General features: G+C 43.4%; 1 protein-coding gene across 1 annotated transcript in view; it reads left to right on the top strand.

Moving 5' to 3' along the window:
* The window catches only part of STAMBPL1 (STAM binding protein like 1), a 34,374-nt gene extending 21,692 nt beyond the window's left edge, over positions 1–12,682 (top strand). Inside the window, exons 6-12 of the mRNA XM_077751845.1 lie at positions 768–944; positions 1,272–1,335; positions 3,012–3,136; positions 5,300–5,437; positions 9,948–10,060; positions 10,922–11,021; positions 12,361–12,682. Of these exons, the coding sequence (XP_077607971.1) occupies positions 768–944; positions 1,272–1,335; positions 3,012–3,136; positions 5,300–5,437; positions 9,948–10,060; positions 10,922–11,021; positions 12,361–12,417 (774 nt within the window). The 3' untranslated portion in view covers positions 12,418–12,682. The remainder of the gene's footprint in view (positions 1–767; positions 945–1,271; positions 1,336–3,011; positions 3,137–5,299; positions 5,438–9,947; positions 10,061–10,921; positions 11,022–12,360) is intronic.
* The last annotated feature ends 7,654 nt before the right edge of the window (positions 12,683–20,336 follow it).

Below are 20,336 nucleotides of genomic sequence, written 5' to 3'. Positions count from 1 at the left end.
TTTTTTTTTTTTTTTTTTTTTTTTTTTTTGCAACTAGGGAACCTGGCAACTAGGGAATCTTCATTTTAACAAAATTCCTGAATATGCCTATAGAGGTGACTGGACCATGTTTTGAGAACCATTTCCTAGTGGTTCCTCCTCCATGAGTTTCCAGCAGAATGAGTTCCAGAGGCAAAGGCAGAAGCTTCTAGGGCAGGATTGTCCAGGAGAACTTCCTTCGATGATAGACCTGTTTTGTGTGGTGCTCTGTGACGGGAGCCACGAGCCACGTGGTAATTAAAAGGTGGCTGGCACCACTGAGGAACTGAATTTCTAATTTCATTTCATTTAACTTAATTTAAATGGAAGTAGCCCACGTGGCTGCCGTTTTGGATGGTGCAGTCTAGGGTGATAAACGCATCTCTGAGATATTTTGCATTGGTCCATCAGGCCAACGGGACCATCCTGACCTTGATTTTCTAATGGTTTTTAAAAGTGCAGGGGTATGGAGGGAACTTGACCGTCCCGGCCTGCCTCTGGTAAAACATGACCAAGTGCCTTGATCAGGGTCAGGGGCCTCTGCCATGATGGTTCAGTTTTCCTCACTGTCGTGTGAGTGTCCCTGCGGACAGACCGTCACCTCTGTGTCTCTCTGTCTGCTAGAAGCCTGCAAGTGTCAATCCCACTTTGACGCTGTTGCCTTGGAAACCAACCTCCGATTCCTACCACCACGTTGTTGTTTTTTTTGTTTTTTTTTGTTTGTTTGGTTGGTTGGTTGGTTTTTTCAGAACAAGCACCACGCCGAAATTCTCAAACGACTGGAGCATCAGAGCCTGATCGAGGCCGAAAGGAAGCGGGTGGCTCGGATGCGGCAGCAGCAACTGGAGTCGGAGCAGTTCCTGTTTTTCGAAGACCAGCTCAAGAAGCAGGAGTTAGCGCGGGGGCAGGCGCGGAGCCGGGAGCCGGCNACCGCTGGGAGGGGGCTCCTCTTCCTTTTTAAAAAAAAAAAAAAAAAAGTTTATTTATTTCTGGGAGATAGAGTGAGCAGGGGAGGGGCAGAGAGAGAGAGAGGGAGACTCAGAATCCAAAGCAGGTTCCAGGCTCTGAGCTGTCAGCACAGAGGCCGACGTGGGGCTCGAACCCACAAACTGGGAGATCGTGATCTGAGGCCCTAACCCACTGAGTCGCCCAGGGTCCCCCCTCTTTTCGTCATCCTCTGGGGTAGGGCTTCTGCACAATGCAGTGTGAACGGTGCCGTCTGGCTCTTCCTGTCCTTTAACCTTCAAATTCAGGAAGCATGGTTTGGCCCCCATAGAGCAGCACACACTGTAAGAGACAGGACTGTATTTGGTCACGGTACAGAGATTTGAAACAAGAAGAATTTCAAGCACTTTTTTTTCCATGCATTTTAACCAAGAAACGCATGAGTCTTAAAGGTATACCCGAGAGGAAAGAAGATGCTAAGAAAATTGTTTCCTTAAACACGTAAATATAAATGTTATGGGCAACTGGGTGGCTCAGCCGGTTAAGCGTCCGACTCTCGCCTTCAGCTCAAGTTGTGATCTGTGTTTGTGAGATCAAGCCCTGCATGGAACTCTGTGCTGATGGCCCAGAGTTGCTTGGGATTCTCTCTCTCTCTGCCCCTCCCCTGCTTGCTATCTGTCTCTCAAAATAATAAAGATAAACTGCATTTTTAAAAAATGTAGGTAGGGGCGCCTGGGTGGCTCATTTGGCTAAGTGTCTGCCTTTGGCTCAGGTCAGGATCTCACAGTTCATGAGTTCAAGCCTCATATCAATGCTATAGCTCAGAGCCTAGAGCCTGCTTTGGATTCTGTGTCTCCCTCTCTCTGCCTCTCCCCTCCTGTTCTGTCTGTCTGTCTCTCTCAAAAATAAATAAAAGCATTAAATAATAAAAATAAAAAAATGGAAATGCACATGTTTAGCATGTGCTAAGAGGCTCTCCCACACGCAGGTGGTGAACCCCCTATGGATTATATGCTTCTGACAACAGTTAGTGCTGAGTGTTATGCTCCATCCCTGCTGAGAAGCTCCCCAAACCAAATGGGGGTGTCCCTCTCCCACGCAGACTCTGTCAGAGTATGCATTTCCATTTTTAAAAATTTTTTTAAATTTATTTTATTTTTGAGATATAGAGACAGAGCATGAGCAGGGGAGGGGCAGAGAGAGAAGGAGACACAGAATCTGAAGCAGGCTCCAGGCTCTGAGCTGTCAGCACAGAGCCCAATGTGGGGCTCAAACCCACGAACCATGAGATCATGACCTGAGCCAAAGTCGACTGAGCCACCCAGGCACCCCATTTCCATTTATTTTAAAAGAGTTTTGATAGGCAAACCATTTTATAAATTACCCTATTACAAATTAGTTCTGAAAACAGTGCTTTTACTTAACGATCACCAACTTTCATGAAGCTCTCAGAAACATATGGAAGACACAGTAAAGAATACCTGTGTTCTGCCTGATGGTCCGTGAGATCTATTCTCTGCAGCTTGTGCAGGTGAACGTATATTTGCCTGGTGCCCTCCAAACACCTCACACATATGCAAACATTTGCTCTAAGACTCAAAGATGGAATAATGCTTGGACCTTCCCCCTTGTTCACAAAATAATTTATTCACAAAGTGTAATTTTACCGTCTTTCTGGTTAATGTTTACTTTTAAGANGAACACCAGATAATTTCATTATATATAATATATATTATATATTAAATTTATTTATTTTGAAAGAGACAGAGTGACTTGGGGAGGGCAGAGAGACAGAGGGAGAGAGAGAGAATCCCAAGAAGGCTCCGTACTGTCAGCACAGAGCCTGACACGGGGCTCCAGCTCACGGACCGTGAGATCATGACCTGAGCTGAAACCAAGAGTTGGATGCTTAACTGACTGAGCCGCCCAGAGGCCCCTCATGTTTTATATTTACATCGCCATACAGTTGTTTGCTGAAAATACCTTTGATGGATGGGATATAAGATCTGTTTTTTTGTTTAGCTTTTTCTGCCTTTTCTGTTTCTTAGATTTAGCGGTTGAAGGACTGCGCTGTGTAGTTTTATCCAGAGACCTTTGCCACAAATTTCTGCTGCTGGCAGAATCTAATACAGTGAGAGGAGTAGAAACCTGTGGAATACTCTGTGGAAAACTGGTATGGCTTTTGTTTCGTATCTTTCTGCCCAAGATCCATTCAGTAGTAATGGCTTTCTTGCGATAAGCAGAACAGAATAAAAGCATCCTAAGAGTTGCAAAAAATTATGAAATTATCTATACCTAGATTAATGACGCAAGACTACTATCATTATTAGTGCAATGATCCTTCTAGGAAATGAGTTGTAAAATCTCAGGAATACCGTACAAGCTGGTTGTAAAGAATGAATCAAACCACATATTAAACCTTTGTTCAGAAAAATGATGGATTACAGGGCTTAGGATTTCCAAAACCATCTTGTTTTCTAAATCAGAGTTCCATTGCCATGCTTCGTTCCACATATATTTATGTAATTAACTCTGCTGGTTTTGATAGGTGATATCTTGCCACCCTTATCCAGAGTCATGTGGAATACAATTAGGGTTTCAGACAGTAGTCTCAGGAGACTGAAATCTTTTAGCACAGATCCTATTTACATATGAAATGACAATGTCAAAAGAGAAGGAAGACAGAAGAGAGAAGATTCATAAGCATGGCATCACCTACTTTCAAGAAGGGTGAATAATGTTGCATTGAAAGTGCCCTTCATAGTGTCATGGATACCAGTTTTTATGTCTGGGTCCAGGCACATTTCCTAGCCTGCACATTTGGCTTGGGAACTGCTGCTTCGTTGGATAATATGCTTTATTCAGCATACATTCTCCTACCATGTTCCAGTCCTGTAGCTTCACTTTTCCTCGAGGAGAGAGGAAGCACAGGTAACAAACGCAAGAGCATGACCTGCCATGTTCTCCCCACAAGCACCTTGTTTGCCCTTGGGAGGGGGGTTGCAGTGAGCTATGGGTGCTTCCTCCTCAAGACCATATGCTGTACCTAATTTGATGGATTGATTGATTCTTCATTCATTCCTCCATCAGACAACATGTGCTGAGTCCCTGGGTTCGCCAGACACTGTGTTTGGTGTTGACATGCGTAGCCTACAACAGCCGTAGTCTTTGCCGTATGACGCTCACATGGTGCCTATGAAGAACCAGACAGATGACTAATTATCCGTGGGGCTGGTGCTCTTGGTGCAAGTGCAGGGCATACTGGCCAGGTGTAACTGGGAAACTAACCTTGTCTGAGAAGGTCAAGAAGGGCTTCCCGGAGAGGTGACATTTACACCAGGCTTGAAGACTACATAAAGTCAGCCATGAAAGAGGAGAGGGGGATTGGAGGAAGGAGTTATGATCCAGGCTGAAGGAATAGACCAGAGAGAAAGGGTTGCTTAGGGAGGGATGAGCAGTCACTCTCGGCACAGACATCTCCCCCAACAGACAGCCCACCCCCAGGGTCCAATCCACTCTGCCCAGCCCTCTTCCTTCACCTCTTACCTTTGAACTGAAGGGAGTGGTTTGTTTTTCCTTTTTCTTTTTCTAAATGTAAATCCAAAACACTACCTCAATTATGGAAAATCTCCACAAGTGCCCCCAGTGGCAGAAGAAAATTAGGTCTGGCAGTGACAGGAAACATAATTAATAAAAACAAGACCATCCACCCCCATGCGCCTTAGAAGAAACCTTCAGGAAAACCACAAAATCACCTAGTCTCCCACATAAACCTGCTGCTATTTTGTTCTGAATGTCTTCCATTGCAAATGTAATATAGCAATACATGATTTATTAACTAAGCTATCGTGGCCCAGCCTGGGATGCTAATAACCTCCTATTTATTATACATTTTCCATTGTGAAAATAGGTTTTGAGCTCCAGAGAACTGACTCTTAAAATTTTGGCAAATAGTCCGTTTTTAAGAGTGAGGCTGGGAAGTTGCAGGTGGTGGGATGGATATGCTCTAGTCTTTTTTAAAAATTTATTTCATTTTTATTTATTTTTGAGAATGACAGAGAGTGAATGGGAGAGGGGCAGAGAGAGAGAGAGAGGGAGACACAAAATCCCAAGCAGGCTCCGGGCTCTGAGCTGTCTGTACAGAGCCCAATGTGGGGCTTGACCCCACAAACTGTGAGATCATGACCTGAGCCAAAGTCGGGCACTTAACCGACTGAGCCACCCAGGTACTTCGGATGCTCTCTAGTCTTTCAGCAAAACATTGTACTTCCAGTTCAGGTGGTGGGGGGTTTTCCCTTTCAGATGCTTGTTACTCTTTTTACCAATTGTTTTCTAGACGCATAATGAGTTTACTATCACCCATGTAATTGTGCCAAAGCAGTCTGCGGGCCCGGACTACTGTGACGTGGAGAACGTAGAAGAACTTTTCAGTGTTCAGGACCAACATGGCCTCCTCACGCTGGGATGGATCCACGTACGTGTAACCTTTTTTCAGCTTCGGTTTCTGCCTGGTTTTCCCTGGGGTGCTGTTTTCCTCTTTGAGGAAAAGTAGCTTCCTTCCTTCAAATAGTTTCATATTTTTAATTTTTTCAAGGGTAATAAATGTCATCATATTTAAGCATGGTCAAGAACGCTGAAGACTGTTAAATGTGTCTAAATCTGGATTTGGACAGGGCTCTATTATGCTTTTTCCTTACTGGCCAACGTTAAAAGACAAACATTTAGAAATTGGGTGACGTGCTTTGATGATTTATATAGTCTCATGGAGACCTAGTCAGAATTTTAATTAAAGTGACTGCACTGTTATTGTTCTCTCTCTCTGTGCCATGGGTCAAAAGTAGATTATTTTAAGAAAATTTATGAAAAATATTTCTTTCAAACAGGTGTTTGTATATATCAGAAAGGGACCATACATTGCTCTGCATCTTCCTTATCGGCCAAGGGGGAATTTATCCCTGCATAAACAGCCATGGTGGGACCAAATATATTGAATTTGAATATCCACCAGGCCCTGACAGCATCAAGAGAGGGCTTATGAATTAAAAGATATGAGTGTAAATCTCAGCTTTGCTAAGAATTCATTACAGGAATGTTGGCAAATTAAGAAATCTGGACTTCAGCTTTATCAACCACAGGACAGATGTCATAATAATTGACTTCATGTGTTGGTCCGTATTAGAATGAGATCAGGTCAGTGAGTTTTGAAGCACATTTTTCTGGGAACTCAGATGATTATAGCCTTTGGTTTGGGTGACTACACTCTACTTTTCCTATCCATGGTTTAATCTGTCCGGGGGACCTTTTCCATTCGGTCTTACACATTTGGACATGGGATAGCGACAACTTGTCCCATGATAGTGAGACTGAGGTATGGCCAAGATTTTTATGGCACATCTAAGAACCCTTGGAGAGAGATTAATGACCTTTTGAAAAGAAATTTTAACACTTTTATTTATTTTTGAGAGAGCGAGTGCACAGGGGAAGGACAGGGAAAGAGAGTGACACAGAATCTGAAGCAGACTCCAGGCTCTGAGCTGTCAGCACAGAGCCCGATGTGGGGCTTGAACCCACCAACCATGAGATCATGGCCTGAGCTGAAGTCGGACCCTTAACTGACTGAGCCACCCAGGTGCCCCGATTAGTGGCCATTTTTAATTTTACTTGCCTTACCAGGATGCCCTGAGTAGGGGCAAGACCCCACATGCACACACAAAATCACCAAGCACTTGGTGTTATATAATTTCAGAGGGTAGAGGAGACCTTACTGCCAGCTCTTTCTGGAGGTTACTACGTGCTCTTAGTCACCTCCTTGTTTCCAGGGGCTCTCACTGATCAGGCAGGGGTAATGAGTACCCTGTCTCCCTCATTGGATTCGTAGGAGGCATAAACAAGACACCAAGTATGGAGCCCTTTGAAAAATATAAACCACCTCTCAAATGAAAGAAATTATTTATAATGAAGAGTTTGCAAAACTTTCCATATGTCTACTTGTTTTACTTGACAGTAAGTAATATTGTGTGCTTAGAGATTGCTGAATTTTTAAAAAAATGTTTATTTATTTTTGAGGGGGGGAGGGGCAGAGACAGGGGGACAGAGGATCCAAAGCGGGCTCCCCGTTGTCAGCACAGAGCCCGATGAGGGGTGGGAGCAAACTCTCTGACCACAAGATCATGACCTGAGCCAAAGTCAGACTCAGACACTTAACCGACTGAGCCATCCGGGTGCCCTTAGAAATTGCTGAATTTTAAAGACGCTGTTGAGTTTAATGTGATTTTCCGCAACAGGAATGCAGTTTAAAGCAAAATAAATTGTCGCAAAGAAATTCTAACATAAACTGAGAAGGAACAACAGTCCATGAAATTATACGTACATTGAAGAGTCAGTGTCCGTTAATCTTACAAAACATTTGCCAAATTAAAAACTGGTTTTCCCTGTGTGACCTGTGTATATAGTCTATGCAATGAGGCAGTTACGTCACTTAGATGATAAATTTGGCAAAATTTTAGAATTCCAGGTTTTTGCTTTGTGTTTCGTTTATTTCACCACATCAAATCGTCGCAGTTCCATGAAAACGTGTTTAAAGCATATGTCTGAATTGTCATGGCTGCAAATGACACTTTGTGATTTTTATTGACATAAGGGCAGCAACAAATTCCAGAGCTAGCTTCTTCAGGTATAAGCTAGTGATAGGAAAAAAGGGCTGAATTCCAATGTAGCCTTCTGTCTCCGTGAGCTTCTGCACATTATTTATGCTTCTTCTTAGCTCAGTCTCCTCATCTGGAAAATGGGGTTAATTATAGCACTTTTCCCTTTTGTTGTAAGAGTCGAAAGAGATAATATGTGGGAAGTAGTTTGTTCAGTGCCTGGCATCTTAGCAGTTGCAGCTGATGACATTGGCAGCCATCACCATCATCATCGTGGTCATGGTCATGGTCATTTTTAGTTCCAGAGAAGCGGTAAGGTGGGAGCACCATTCTCCCATGGAAGAGCTGCTATTATCAGAGTAGAAGTGAGTCTCTTGGTAGAAATGAAGGGCCCAGGACAGTTGTGGTGTGCGTTCAGCGTGCAAATAAATGGACACCCAGAGTGATTTGTCTGTTTGACAGTCTGCTTCCTGTCTACGTAGCACGAGAGTCCCTCTGAGTGACTCTTACTTTCTCGCCAAGGCACAGACAGTTCTGCGTCGTAACAGAAGGTTTGCACTGAATCAGATTAACAGGCGGTCGGACCCTCCTACTCAGACCCTCTCTAAAGATTTGGGTTTTAAAAAGTAGGATAATGGCCAGTGCTCAGCTGACCTACATCTTTGTAGACCAAGACCAAGACCAAGACCAAGGGTAGCGTTTTCCTTGCAGGACATGAATCTTCTGCAAATAGGTGTCAGTGGATTCTACCTTCTTTCTATTAGTTCTATAAAATAAAGTGGAAATGAGTTGTAACATTTTGCATTTTTTTAGCAGACCGTAGTTCTGTGGAAAGGCATGAAGCGATTTTTATGGGCCATGCCTTTCAGTCAACAATGACAATATTAAAATAACAACAACAGCAATAACACAGCAACAAATCAGCTAATGATTTTGATTCTTTACATGCAGTAGGCACTGTTCTAAGGATTTTACATGGATAGACTCATTTAATTTTAATATAGCAACCCATGAAGAAAATGATTGTTGTTCTTATTTTACAACTGATGAAGTGGGCGCGGGGGGGTAAAGTAATCTTCTCAGTGTCACATAGGCAGTGAGTGATGGGACCAGGACCCAGACAGTGCATGCCAGCAACCTTGGTTTCCTGATTAAAATGGTCACATTCCTTTTTTTCAAGGGGAAAAGGGGTTGACTGTGCATCAGCCATGACCTGATGGTTTATGTATTTTTCATACTCAAGTGTGAACCTCTGATTTGTCTCTCATAAACACAAGTTTGTATAAGCCCAAAACCTGGAAGATACTTCTTTTGGTTTATAACTTCCCCTTCCTTCTTATCATATGGGTATTTACTTGCTGTGAAAGATGACTTCCAAACCCCTTCAACAACTTGGAGAGTTCTGTTCTCCCATTTGTAAGGAATGACGCATCCATGAAAAGATACACAACAAAATGTGGTAAACTCATTGAAAACTTGCCTTTTGTGTCCACAGTTTTCCATAAAGTGTCTCTGGGTTTCCAGTCACAGCTCTGCTCCTGACTAGCTGTGTGACCACGGGCAAGTTACTTAAAGGAGGCTTGGGATCCCTGTGTGTAAAATTGAGATAATAATAAAAGTATCTCCTGGCTGTATTGTCATGATTAAATAAGAATCTCTTTTGTTTTTTAGTTTTTTACATACAGTGTTAGCTAACATACAGTGTGCTCTTGGCTTCAAGAGTACATTCCTGTGATTCATCACTTACATACAACACCCAGTGCTCATCCCAACAGGTGCCCATCACCCATTTTCCCCACCTCCCAACCCCCACCCCCATCAACCCTCAGCTTGTTCTGTGTGAATCTCTTAGGGTTTGCCTCCCTCTCTGTTCTTACTTTATTTTTCCTTCCCTTCCCCTAGGTTCATCTGTTGTGTTTCTCAAATTCCATGTATGACTGAAGTCATATGATATTTATCGTTTTCTGTCTTATTTCACTTAGCATAATACATTCTAGCTCCTTCCACATTGTTGCAAATGGCAAGACTTCATTCTTTTTCATCACCAACTAGTATTCCAGTGTGTGTGTGTGTGTGTGTGTGTGTGTGTGTGTGTATCACATTAATTTCTGGTTCTGTCTTTTCAATAAGCAGAAAGTACGTGGACACCTCCAAGAGCCTCTTCTGAAAGTCTTGGTTATCCAAAGGTGCATGAAAGGAAGGGTGATGTCAGCGAAATGTTTTCTAAAATCCTTAGTCAATTAATGATGGATTAATTACTAGGCTTTTCTCTGAGAATGGGCTGTGGTCTTGGCTAAGACTCCACTACTCCAATGTGATTGTCCTCTTTTCTTTTTCTAGACGCATCCAACCCAAACTGCGTTCTTGTCCAGCGTTGACCTTCACACTCACTGTTCCTATCAGCTCATGTTGCCAGAGGCCATTGCCATTGTTTGCTCACCAAAGCATAAAGAGTAAGTGCGCTTATCCACGAAGTCCAAGTAAGGCTTTCGTCTGGGGCTGCTGGTGGTGCTTAGATAGGCAGACGCACCGTGCCCTTGGAAAGAGGAGACTGGTGCCAGCCAGCTCCCTCTCTACCTGTCTTTTCCTTTTAAGGTCCTTCCATAGTAGAATTCCTGGACCATGTGATTCCAGTTTGCCTTTGGAGATCTTACCTCTACTGCGTTGTCTCCTGTTGTAAGAAAATTTCCAGCCTTAGCTTAGTTACCTCCAAAGCCTTTCTAGGTTTGCGAGACAGTGATTATTCTGGAATGATTATGAGCAAAGGAGTCAGACAGACCTAGAGTGGAATCTGTCTCCACCCTCACATGATGTGTGTCTAGCAGGATACCTGACCACTCTGAACCTCTGTCTCTTTATCCCTGACACCTGCCCATTGGGATTGAGGTGGAGAAGAAGCTAATTGGCAGCCTATGTAAAGGGCTTGGCGTAGCGTCTGGCACCACAGCCAGTGCTCGACAAATATTTGCTGTTTCTATAAACAGTATTCGCATTATTAGAGAAAGTAGAAATATCTACCACCTGTAATTTCCTCCCTCGGGGCCTCAGTTTTCCACTCCAGTCGCACACGACAGTTCAGCTGCCTGTTCCCCATTATAGCCCAGCAGGTGCGTGGAGTGGGCATTGGCCCCTTGGGGGTTTCTCTCTGGGCCAGTTATTGCAAAATTGGTTCAAAATACCACTGTGGAATTCATTGTTTGGTGGTTGCCGTCTCCACCCCGTTTGAGGAATACGTACCCTGTGCCATTTAAATAAAGCCCCTGGGAAGCCAAATGATCTTCAAGTTTCGTACCTTTTGTTTCCACCCGGAACAGCACCGGCACCTTCAGGCTCACCAATGCTGGCATGCTTGAGGTCTCCGCTTGTAAAAAGAAGGGCTTTCATCCACACACCAAGGACCCCAGGCTATTCAGTGTGAGTAGACTGTGTTGACTATTTTTATTCATGTTTGATTTATTTTTGAGAGAGAGAGAGTGTGAGCAGGGGAGGGCCAGAGAGAGAAGGAGACACAGAATCTAAAGCAGGCTCCAGGCCCTGAGCTTTCAGCAAAGAGCCCAATGTGGCACTCAGACTCACAAACCACGTGATCATGACCTGAGCCGAAGTCAGATGCTTCACCCACTGAGCCACCTGGCACCCCAGCTATTTTTTTAATGTTTTATTTATTTTTGAGAGAGAGAGAGAAAGAGCATGAGCAGGAGGGGGGCAGCAAGAGAGGGGGACAGAAGATCAGAAGCAGACTTTGCGCTGACAGCACAGAGCCTGAAGCCAGGCTCCAACTCACAAACCACAAGATCATGACCTGAGCCAAAGTCAGACGCTCAACCAACTGAGCCACCCAGGTGCCCCTGTGTTGGCTATTTTCTACAGATACTTATTTTTTACCTCTTCTATTTTTTTTTTTAAGGAGAGAAACAGTAGGAGTATGGTATGGGTAAAACACTGTACTGCTTAGTTTGTTGTTTTCTTATCCCAAAATATAATCAATCTTTGTAGTTATTTCTGATTTCTTTGCACTATTAGTTCATTTACAAGAGCACGCCAGTATTTCTATAGCAGAGTTGATATGCCTAAAGTTACTTTTCCATTTATATATGGAAACTGAGTTTTCCTCAGACTCCTTACAATTAAAGAAAATGATATTCAATGTCTTATGAATTATTTCTGCTCGAAGTGGCCACATTAATTTTTTCATAACAGTTCAATGGAAACTATAATCCTATTTTTAACAAAATTTTTAATGTTTACTTATTTGTGAGGGGAGGGGAGAGGGACAGTGAGAGAGGGAGACACAGAATCTGAATCAGGCTCCAGACTCTGAGCTGTCAGCACAGAGCCCAACGTGAGGTTCAAATCCACGAACTATGAGATCAGGACTTGAAACAAAGTCAAATGCTTAACCGACTAAGCCACCCAGGCGTGCTCCTGTGATCATACTTCTTGATTAGCTTTGGATTTAGCCCAAAACAAATATTATTCAACTCCATCTCTTCCTCCCAGCTGCTGGTGTGCTGGTTCTCTGGCTGGAATGTCCGAGAAACACTATTTTGAAGTTAGAATCTACTTAGAATGATAACTACTTGGCAACCTTTATAAATCTGTGTGTGTCAGAAATGAATAAACATGATTCTGTTTGTTCTGATTGGAAACGTTTTCAAAATTAGGAACAGTTTTAAATCAGGGAACTCATATCCCCTCTCTAAAGAGAACCATGTTAAACATTCTGATGTAAAACCAATTTCTTCTTACCTAGATATGCAAACATGTGTTGGTAAAAGACATAAAAATAACCATGCTGGATCTAAGGTGATGTGTTCTGAAGATTAGCACCGTCAGCACCAGACACCTACCCATGGACTTATGGTTGCCGAATTTTCTTAAGCTGTTTCCTGAAGTGACTGATATTTTATATTTATACATTTTAGATCAGAAAGTTTGATATTTATTGCTCTTGCACATTTTGAAGTTTTCTTTTTGATTTGATCTCTCTGGAGAGGTCACAGTGCTTTTACATCAGTACTTGTGAATGTACTTAAATACTATGACCAGATAATAAATTGCGCTGCAAACAACAATATGTCCAGTATTTGTAGAGGTCTCTGTGCATGTTTTCAGAGCGTTAGATGTTTCGCTGTATTTTTTTCCTTGTTCCTAAAACATAATTCCAAACGAGAAATCCTGAGTACCAGGTGGTCTGTAAGACAGGCCGTCTGGTTCTGCAGCCATTCCCCATGGCGGAAGAAGAAACACCCCATTCACGGGTGAGAAGAAACATGGCCGCAGATGGTAGAGCCATCTTGCATTCAACGTCTGCAAGTCCGGCTCAGACATATGTCTGCCGTGGATCCCGATGGACGAGTCCAGAACGGTGAGCTCAGGGAGCAGGTGTCTGAGGGCTTGGGGTAGCAGACGATTCATGAACTTGATTTAGGTGACTGAAAGTAGAGATGCTTGAGAGAGGAATAAAAAAAGACTCAGATTGAAGTGGACACCTCCTTACTGTGAAAGTCAACAGGGGTGACAGGGAAGAGAAATGAAGTGTAAGAAATACCTGATAAGTCTCAGCCAAAAAGAATAAATAAGGGAATGATGTGGAAAGCGCACTTGCAATGGAAAGTATCTATATATAAATCGAGGCATGGGAAATTGGAAGAAAACTGTCTTTAAACTGAATAAGGTAACATAAATACAATGTTCTGGTATAATCAAGGCTTGCATTGGGATTTGTGACTGGTATCTGGATAATGAAAGCATTCACCTGGATCAAAAGATAAGGATGAGATATAAGGAACTGGAGATTTGTATACTATGTAGGCAAACTGAATTAGTAGGAGAAACCTAAGAATGGAAATGATTTTGGAGACAGAACATAACCTTATTGGGAGGTAGAGCATTTGAGGAAGTAATGGAGGTAATTAAGGTAAGAAGAAACCACTAGAGGGTCCTAATCCAATATGGCTGGTGTCCTGATGTAAAGAAGAGATTAGGACAGGGACCCAGAGGAAAGACCAGGGGAGGACACAGGGACAAGACAGCCCCGCCGCCCACAAGAAAAGATGCTTCCGAAGAAACCAAACATGCTAACGCCTTGACCTTAAACTTCCAGCCGCCAGAACTGTGAGAAAATACGTTTCTGTCCTTTACACCACTCAACCTGTGGTATTTTATTATGGCAACCGGTACGCTAATACAACGCTCAATAAATGTTTACTGAAGTTGTTTGTTTTCCTTTTTCTCACAGATGGAATTGAAAATGACTTTCTGTCTTGTCATGCAGAAATGACTTTCTTGTCCACAGACCTTGTCAATTTTAGACGAGCAAAGGCAGGATGTCTGTGGGTTATTCTCAGCTCCTGAAATTTCTCCTGTATTCTTTCGAGAAGTATTTGGTTTGAGGAAGGATCGGCGTTATATTGAGGTGAGATGTCAGTTAAGGTTGTATCGTAGGGCTGGTCCGTATCTCTCCTCGCTTCCTTCCATGCTGCAGCCACACAGGTCATGCTGGAGAGTACGTTATCACAACCACTTGGACCGGGACTGAGGTTTTCATTGGGAAAACAGCTCGCATGGCCTCAACACTTGGAAATGGGTGCTTGTCACCTGACATGTCTTATAGAATTAGGTAGCAGGAGAATGTCTTCTGTGAAGAAGAGGCTTGCGAAATATCAGGGGTCCGGCACTGATCAAGGAAGAGAGGCGAACATTCAGCTCCTTGTTTTTCTTAGAAGAATTCAGCCGGTTATTTGTTGAGAAAACAAATAGACACAAAACTCTTCCTGTTCCTTTAAGAGATGTGTTTCCTTTTGAGTGTCTTGGCTCTTCAGGAGGCAACAGTTGTTTTCCTTGGGGACAGCTGACAGAAACATTGCTTGGTGGCTTTTAGAGGTTCATCATAATATCCAAGAAGACTCTTTTTTTTTCTTTAATTATCAAAAGGCTGGTCTTCGTTTGGGTTGCTCTCACAAAAATACCATAAGCTGAGTGGCTTAACCGCCTTGTATTTCTCACAGCCCTGGCAGCCCAAAGGCTGAGAGAAAAGCCAGCACGGTTGGGGCCTGAGTGAGGGCTGTCTTCCAGGTTTACAGACCGCTGCCTTTTGGCCATGTCCTCATGTGGTGGAGAGACCTCATCTTATAAGGAGAGTCTCTTCTTACAAGGGCTCATCACGAGGGTTCTGCCCTCATGATTTAATCACCTCCCAAAGGCTCCACCTCCAGACACCATCCCACCGGGGGTTAGACTCAACATAAGGATTTGGGGGGAGGGCAGTACAAACATTCAATCCATAGCAAGGAAAATGCCAAAAAGTTAAGAGTTTATCCATTTGGCAGGCTTTATGGAAGCTTTCCTGTCCATCTCCCAAAATCCCATAATTACATGAAATAGTACCATTCATGAGAATGTGAATGGCTGTTATTCTATTCCCTGTGATCCGGTGTTAAAAGTGCCTTCAAATAGTTTTACAGAATTACTCATTATGAAGATAGTTTTCAAAAAGAATGGCCAGTTGATTAAGTCATATGAGGTATTAGATTTCAAGAAGAGACTTCTTGAAAAGAAAGGTTTTTTAAATTAAAGCAATATATTTTATGTTAATAATGATTTATAATTGTGCTTTTAATTTTATAATAATTAAAAAATTTTTAAATGTTTCTTTCTTTTTTTTTTAATTTATTTCTGAAAGAGAGAGAGAGCATGAGCAGAGGAGGGTCAGAGACAGTGGGAGATACAGAATCCGAAACAGGCTTCAGGCTCTGAGCTGGATGTTAGCACAGAGCCCAACACGGGGCTTGAACCCACGAACCATGAGACCATGACCTGAGCCGAAGCCTGACCTCAGACGCTCAACCGACTGAGCCACCCAGTTTGTTTCCTTATTTTTGAAGGAGAGAGAGAGAGAGAGACAGAACATGAGTGGGGGAGGGACAGAGAGAGAAGGAGACACAGAATCCAAAGCAGGCTCCAGGCTCTGAGCTGTCAGCATAGAGCCCAATGTGGGGCTTGAACTCATCAACCTGATCATGACCCAAGCTGAAGTCAGACGCTTAACTGACTGAGCCACCCAGGCACCCCATAATTGTATCATATTTTATATTTAAAAGTATTTAATAAAATCCATGTCCATGTACATGTTTGAGTAATCAAAGGAGAGCTAGAGAAATGGAAGAGATGAAAACCTGGGGAAAGAACATTATTTAGAAAGGAAACACGCCAGAATTCAGAGTGGTTGGGACAGTACAGAGGATGAAGGAAAGGAACAGGAATAACAGAGAAGGACATGGGGAAGGGGAGACAGGGATGGGATGCATGTTGTAGACTGGATGTACTGCATTGTTTGAAGCAAATACCACGGGCATTATCTACACCAAAAGACATTCTAAAACCACGGAGATACTTTTTCCCCTCCATCAGGGAAGATTACCTACAAACCTACGGTGACTGTGAAAAGTGAAAAATGGTTTATTCAAGTTATCACGGTCCTCGTGGGTCCCAGAGGTCCCGGTGAATTGAGTGGTGGCACTATACTCTTGAATCTGAGGAGGATGTTTAAAATTCTCCTGTGCAATTATTCCAAGAGAGAAAAGCCTTGGCGGGTTGTTCGAAAGAAAAGTTTCATAATGTTTTCTCTCAATAAAATGCTGATGGACAAGGAAAACAAAACAACTAGAAGATATTTGCTCTATTCCTGACTTAGAGCAGGGTTTTCTTACCTACAGAAATAAAGTACATGTTTGGTTTGGTTTGGTTTGGAAATGAAGTATATGAATTACTGATTTAGCAGATTCCTTTCAGCAATAACATTTTGTACTTATTGAAGTTTTTTTCAGGGTAATACATTATTTTTATTTTTTATTTTTAAAAAGTTATTTGTTGAGGTAAAATTCATGCAACATGAAATTAATCATTTTTAAAATTTATTTATTTGGAGCGCCTGGGTGGCTTAGTCGGTTAAGCGTCCGACTTTCGCTTAGGTCATGATCTCACGGTTCGTGGGTTCGAGCCCCGTGTCGGGCTCTGTGCTGACTGCCAGCTCAGAGCCTGGAGCCTGTTTCAGAGTCTGTGACTCCCTCTCTCTCTGACCCTCCCCTGCTCACGCTGTCTCTCTCTCTAGAACATATTTAGAAGAAGAATTTTATTTTATCAAGGATGGTCACCTCTTCTGGGTGGATAGGATTAGAAATACAGAAGAGAGATCAACCGACAAGAGCCATACTAGTGGCTTCTAAATACTACTCTGGCTTTGCGTGAAACTCAGTGGTTTACGCCTTCATGTGGGAAAAGGCTACCTGGGGACCTCCATGTGAAATCACAAACTTTTTTCTTTTTTTAATAACCAGGGCTAGTTATTTTTTTAATGTTTGTTTATTTTTGAGAGAGAGACAAAGCATGAGCAGGGGAGGTACGGAGGGAGAGGGAGGCACAGTATCTGAAGCAGGCTCCAGGCTCCAAGCTGTCAGCACAGAGCCCAACGCAGGGCTCGAACCCGTGAACTTGTGAGATCATGACCAAAGCCAAAGTCAGACGCTCAACTGACTGAGCCACCCAGGTACCCCAGAACCAGGGCTAGTTCTTAATTTGAAGGATAGAATTTATCTGCTTCATATATTTTTGTCTGAGCACGTGATGCCGTTCTGTAAAAGAAGATCTGATGTTAAACAATTTGAAGCCATTTCTTAAGGTGTTTTAGGGTGTAGTATATGCAGAGAGATCTAAAGAGGGGAGGCCAGAATCAATCCAAAGATAAGACAGAGAAATAAGCTTCAAAACTAAATGTGGAGGGAAAGAGACATGACCTAAAAAGAATATGAAAACACCATCTTTTGATTTGGTGTGTCTACAGTGCCCCACATTTCTCTCCAAGGATAGGAAATCACTTGAGGATTTGTGAGCTTCTGGCTTCTGAAAAAGTGTCCTTAACTACGCTACGTAAGAGCCTGCATCGTCATCAGTTTTCCTTAAAGGTGGCATATGTTCCAAAAGCAACCAGGCCAGCTCTAATCATTCGTATCCCCTTCGGTCTTCAAAGGGGGCGTGAAGTATCACAAGAACATTCTAGAATAGCTGTAGCCACCAGGAACAAATTAGAGGTGGCAGTGCTGGGGTGTTCATTTCCCAGATGCATTTCTGAAAAGGAGATGAAGAATTTAACCCGGAGATGAGGTGATTGTGAATGGCAAGTGAATCAGATACCAACTTCCTCACTCAAAAATGGTCTTCGTCACTTATAATTGCTGTCTGATTTCAAGACAGACATTTCACAGGGAAAATGTGGTGAACTCTGCTTTGGAAAATTACAGTCAAGCCATAGTCAAACTTCTGAAGTGTGTATGTGTGTGGTTCAGTTCTTTGGGCATCTCTGTTCCGTTCCACACAGGTTCACAGTGCCCCATCTCTGGGCTTCTGCTGGGAACCCACAACATGGACACGCTACTTCCCCTTCCCGAGCTCAACCCCCCGCATCCCCTCCCCTTTCTTCCCAGTTAAGTCTTCTTTAAGCCTTGTCTTAAGCATTACCTCCCCAGGGAGGCCTCCCCTGGCTGTAAGACACCCCATATGCATAGGTCCACTTCTGTAAACCTCACAAGGCACCCAGCCACCTATGTAATGTCCATCTTCCTCATAGACTGAGAGTTCCATCCAGCAGAACCTTCCATCCAGCCTGTTCTCTTCATGTCGTTCCCACCCGTCCTGTCCCAGTCCTGGCTGACAGCAGGTGCCCTTCGGACAGTGCCTGAGTTAGCCTGGGTCTCCCATGGATGAACAGTGCTTGCATGTCTGGTTTTCATGATCTGATGAGGAACAGCCACATCTAGGGCTGCCCCATTCCCTTCTCCTCCTCCACTTCCTTCTCCTCCTCTTCCTCTCCCTCCTCTCCTCCATATCTTTTTTCCCTCTATATCTTTTTGAATAGGCTTAGTTGCAGCAATGGCTTCTGGTGGAGCTGTGTGCGGTGGCTCGGCCAGCCTTCTCCCTCACGGCAGGTAGGAACTCTTCTCCAGGCTGTGCGGTGTTAGAAATCCTAACGGAGGTCCTCAAGCTCAGCCTAGCTGCAGGAATGATGCCACTCTGACAACAAAGGCTTATTTGGTTTCAGAAAAAACTAAATAGTGCCCCCTCTCTGCTCACTGCAAAGGCTGCATGGTGTGTGCACCAGAGTCCCCAGCTCTCATTATCTGTGGTGTTCATCTTCATTAGCTCAAGCTACAGGCCCAGAGAAGATCAGAGAGGCTTGGATTTTCTGGGCCAAACAGATGTTAAGTCTTGGGTGAATCTCTGCAGTAAAATGCTGCACTGGACAGAGACCCCTCACTTGAAGGACAACCAGCGGTTGCTGATCCCACTCGGACTTTCACACACAAGACAAGCACCCCCACCTGGATTATCTGGTGAGGGTGCCAAACAGCCCGGGCAGAAAAGTACTTGAGAGGAAAGCTCTTATGGGTAGGGAAGGTGTCTGTGCACCTTTGTACCTCCCAGGCCACATGAATAAAAGAGAAGTTGAAGTGGGCCACTCCTCTGTATGATGATATTAAGGGAACAACGTCTGTTTCTTCATCTGCGAAATGGACGCAATAACAAGACTGTGCCCACATCGTCTGAAGAACACATGAGGGAAGATATTTACAAAATCCTCTGTATGATGATGGACGCCAGTGGTCCTTGGATGGTATTACAAACGTCCCCATCCCTTCTTGTGTGAATAGGTCCGTAGCCTCCCTTTCAGGCACAGATATTGATCAGGAGAAGGGAAACCAATGATCCAGATGTGGAATGAGATTTTAGAGTGCTGTTTCTTGTTTTTGAAAAAAATCTGTTTCCCCTGAAAGACTTAAGAGTCATACTTTCTTCTAACATACAGATGGTCCCAGCTCACAATGGTTCGACTTAAGATGTTTTGACTCTAGGATGGTGTGAAAGCAAAAGGCATTCAGTTGAAACTGCACTTTGAATTTGAATTTAGATCTTTCCCCAGGGCTAGTGTTATATGTAGATCCCCTCTCCCAAGGCTGGGTGGGAGCAGAGAACATAGCTCCCAGGGTCAACAACAGACCCCGTTCCGCCACTCTGTACCCATATCCTGTCTTTCACTTTACAGTGTTTCATAAATTATGTGAGATACCTGACACTTATATATATATATATATATAAACTAGGCTTGGTGTTAGAGGATTCTGCCCAACTTGAGGTTACTGGAAGTGTTCTGAGCACATTTAAGGTCACCTGGGCTAATTTCCCATGTTTGGAAGGTTTAAGTACGTGAAATGCATTTCAACTTACTGTATTTTAAACTCGGGTTGAATTTGTTGGGCTGTAACCTCATCGCAAATCAAGGAAAGTCTGTGTATTTATTGAGCTTCGTATATATTTACTGTATATTATAATCATACATCTGTGCATGTGTAACACACAGAGTTACTGTTAAACAAAAAAGACAGCAAAGTGATATAATGGCCCGGCAAGTCGTGAAGTCACTGTGGGTTATCCTATTGAAACGTTTTCATCCATGTTTCCATTTACCTGTGTCTTTTCAGATTCTTTCCACTTACAGCATTAGTTGAACTTCCCAGGTTAGTATGATTGTACATTTTCCTGGGAAGCATCCACATCCACAGCCCTGTCATGTCCTGGGATGCACCACTAGAGGGAGGCACTATGTAACGGGTGAGGTTCCCCCTACAGAAACCGGTGAGTATCAGGCGTCCGTACATCAGAGGCCAAGGCTTCAGG

Source organism: Crocuta crocuta, unplaced genomic scaffold, assembly GCF_008692635.1.
Source record: "Crocuta crocuta isolate KB4526 unplaced genomic scaffold, BGI_CrCroc_1.0 scaffold694, whole genome shotgun sequence".
Classification (NCBI taxonomy): Eukaryota; Metazoa; Chordata; class Mammalia; order Carnivora; family Hyaenidae; genus Crocuta; species Crocuta crocuta.
The sequence above is the reverse complement of the archived record's forward strand: the minus strand, read 5'-3'. Positions and strand labels throughout refer to the sequence as shown.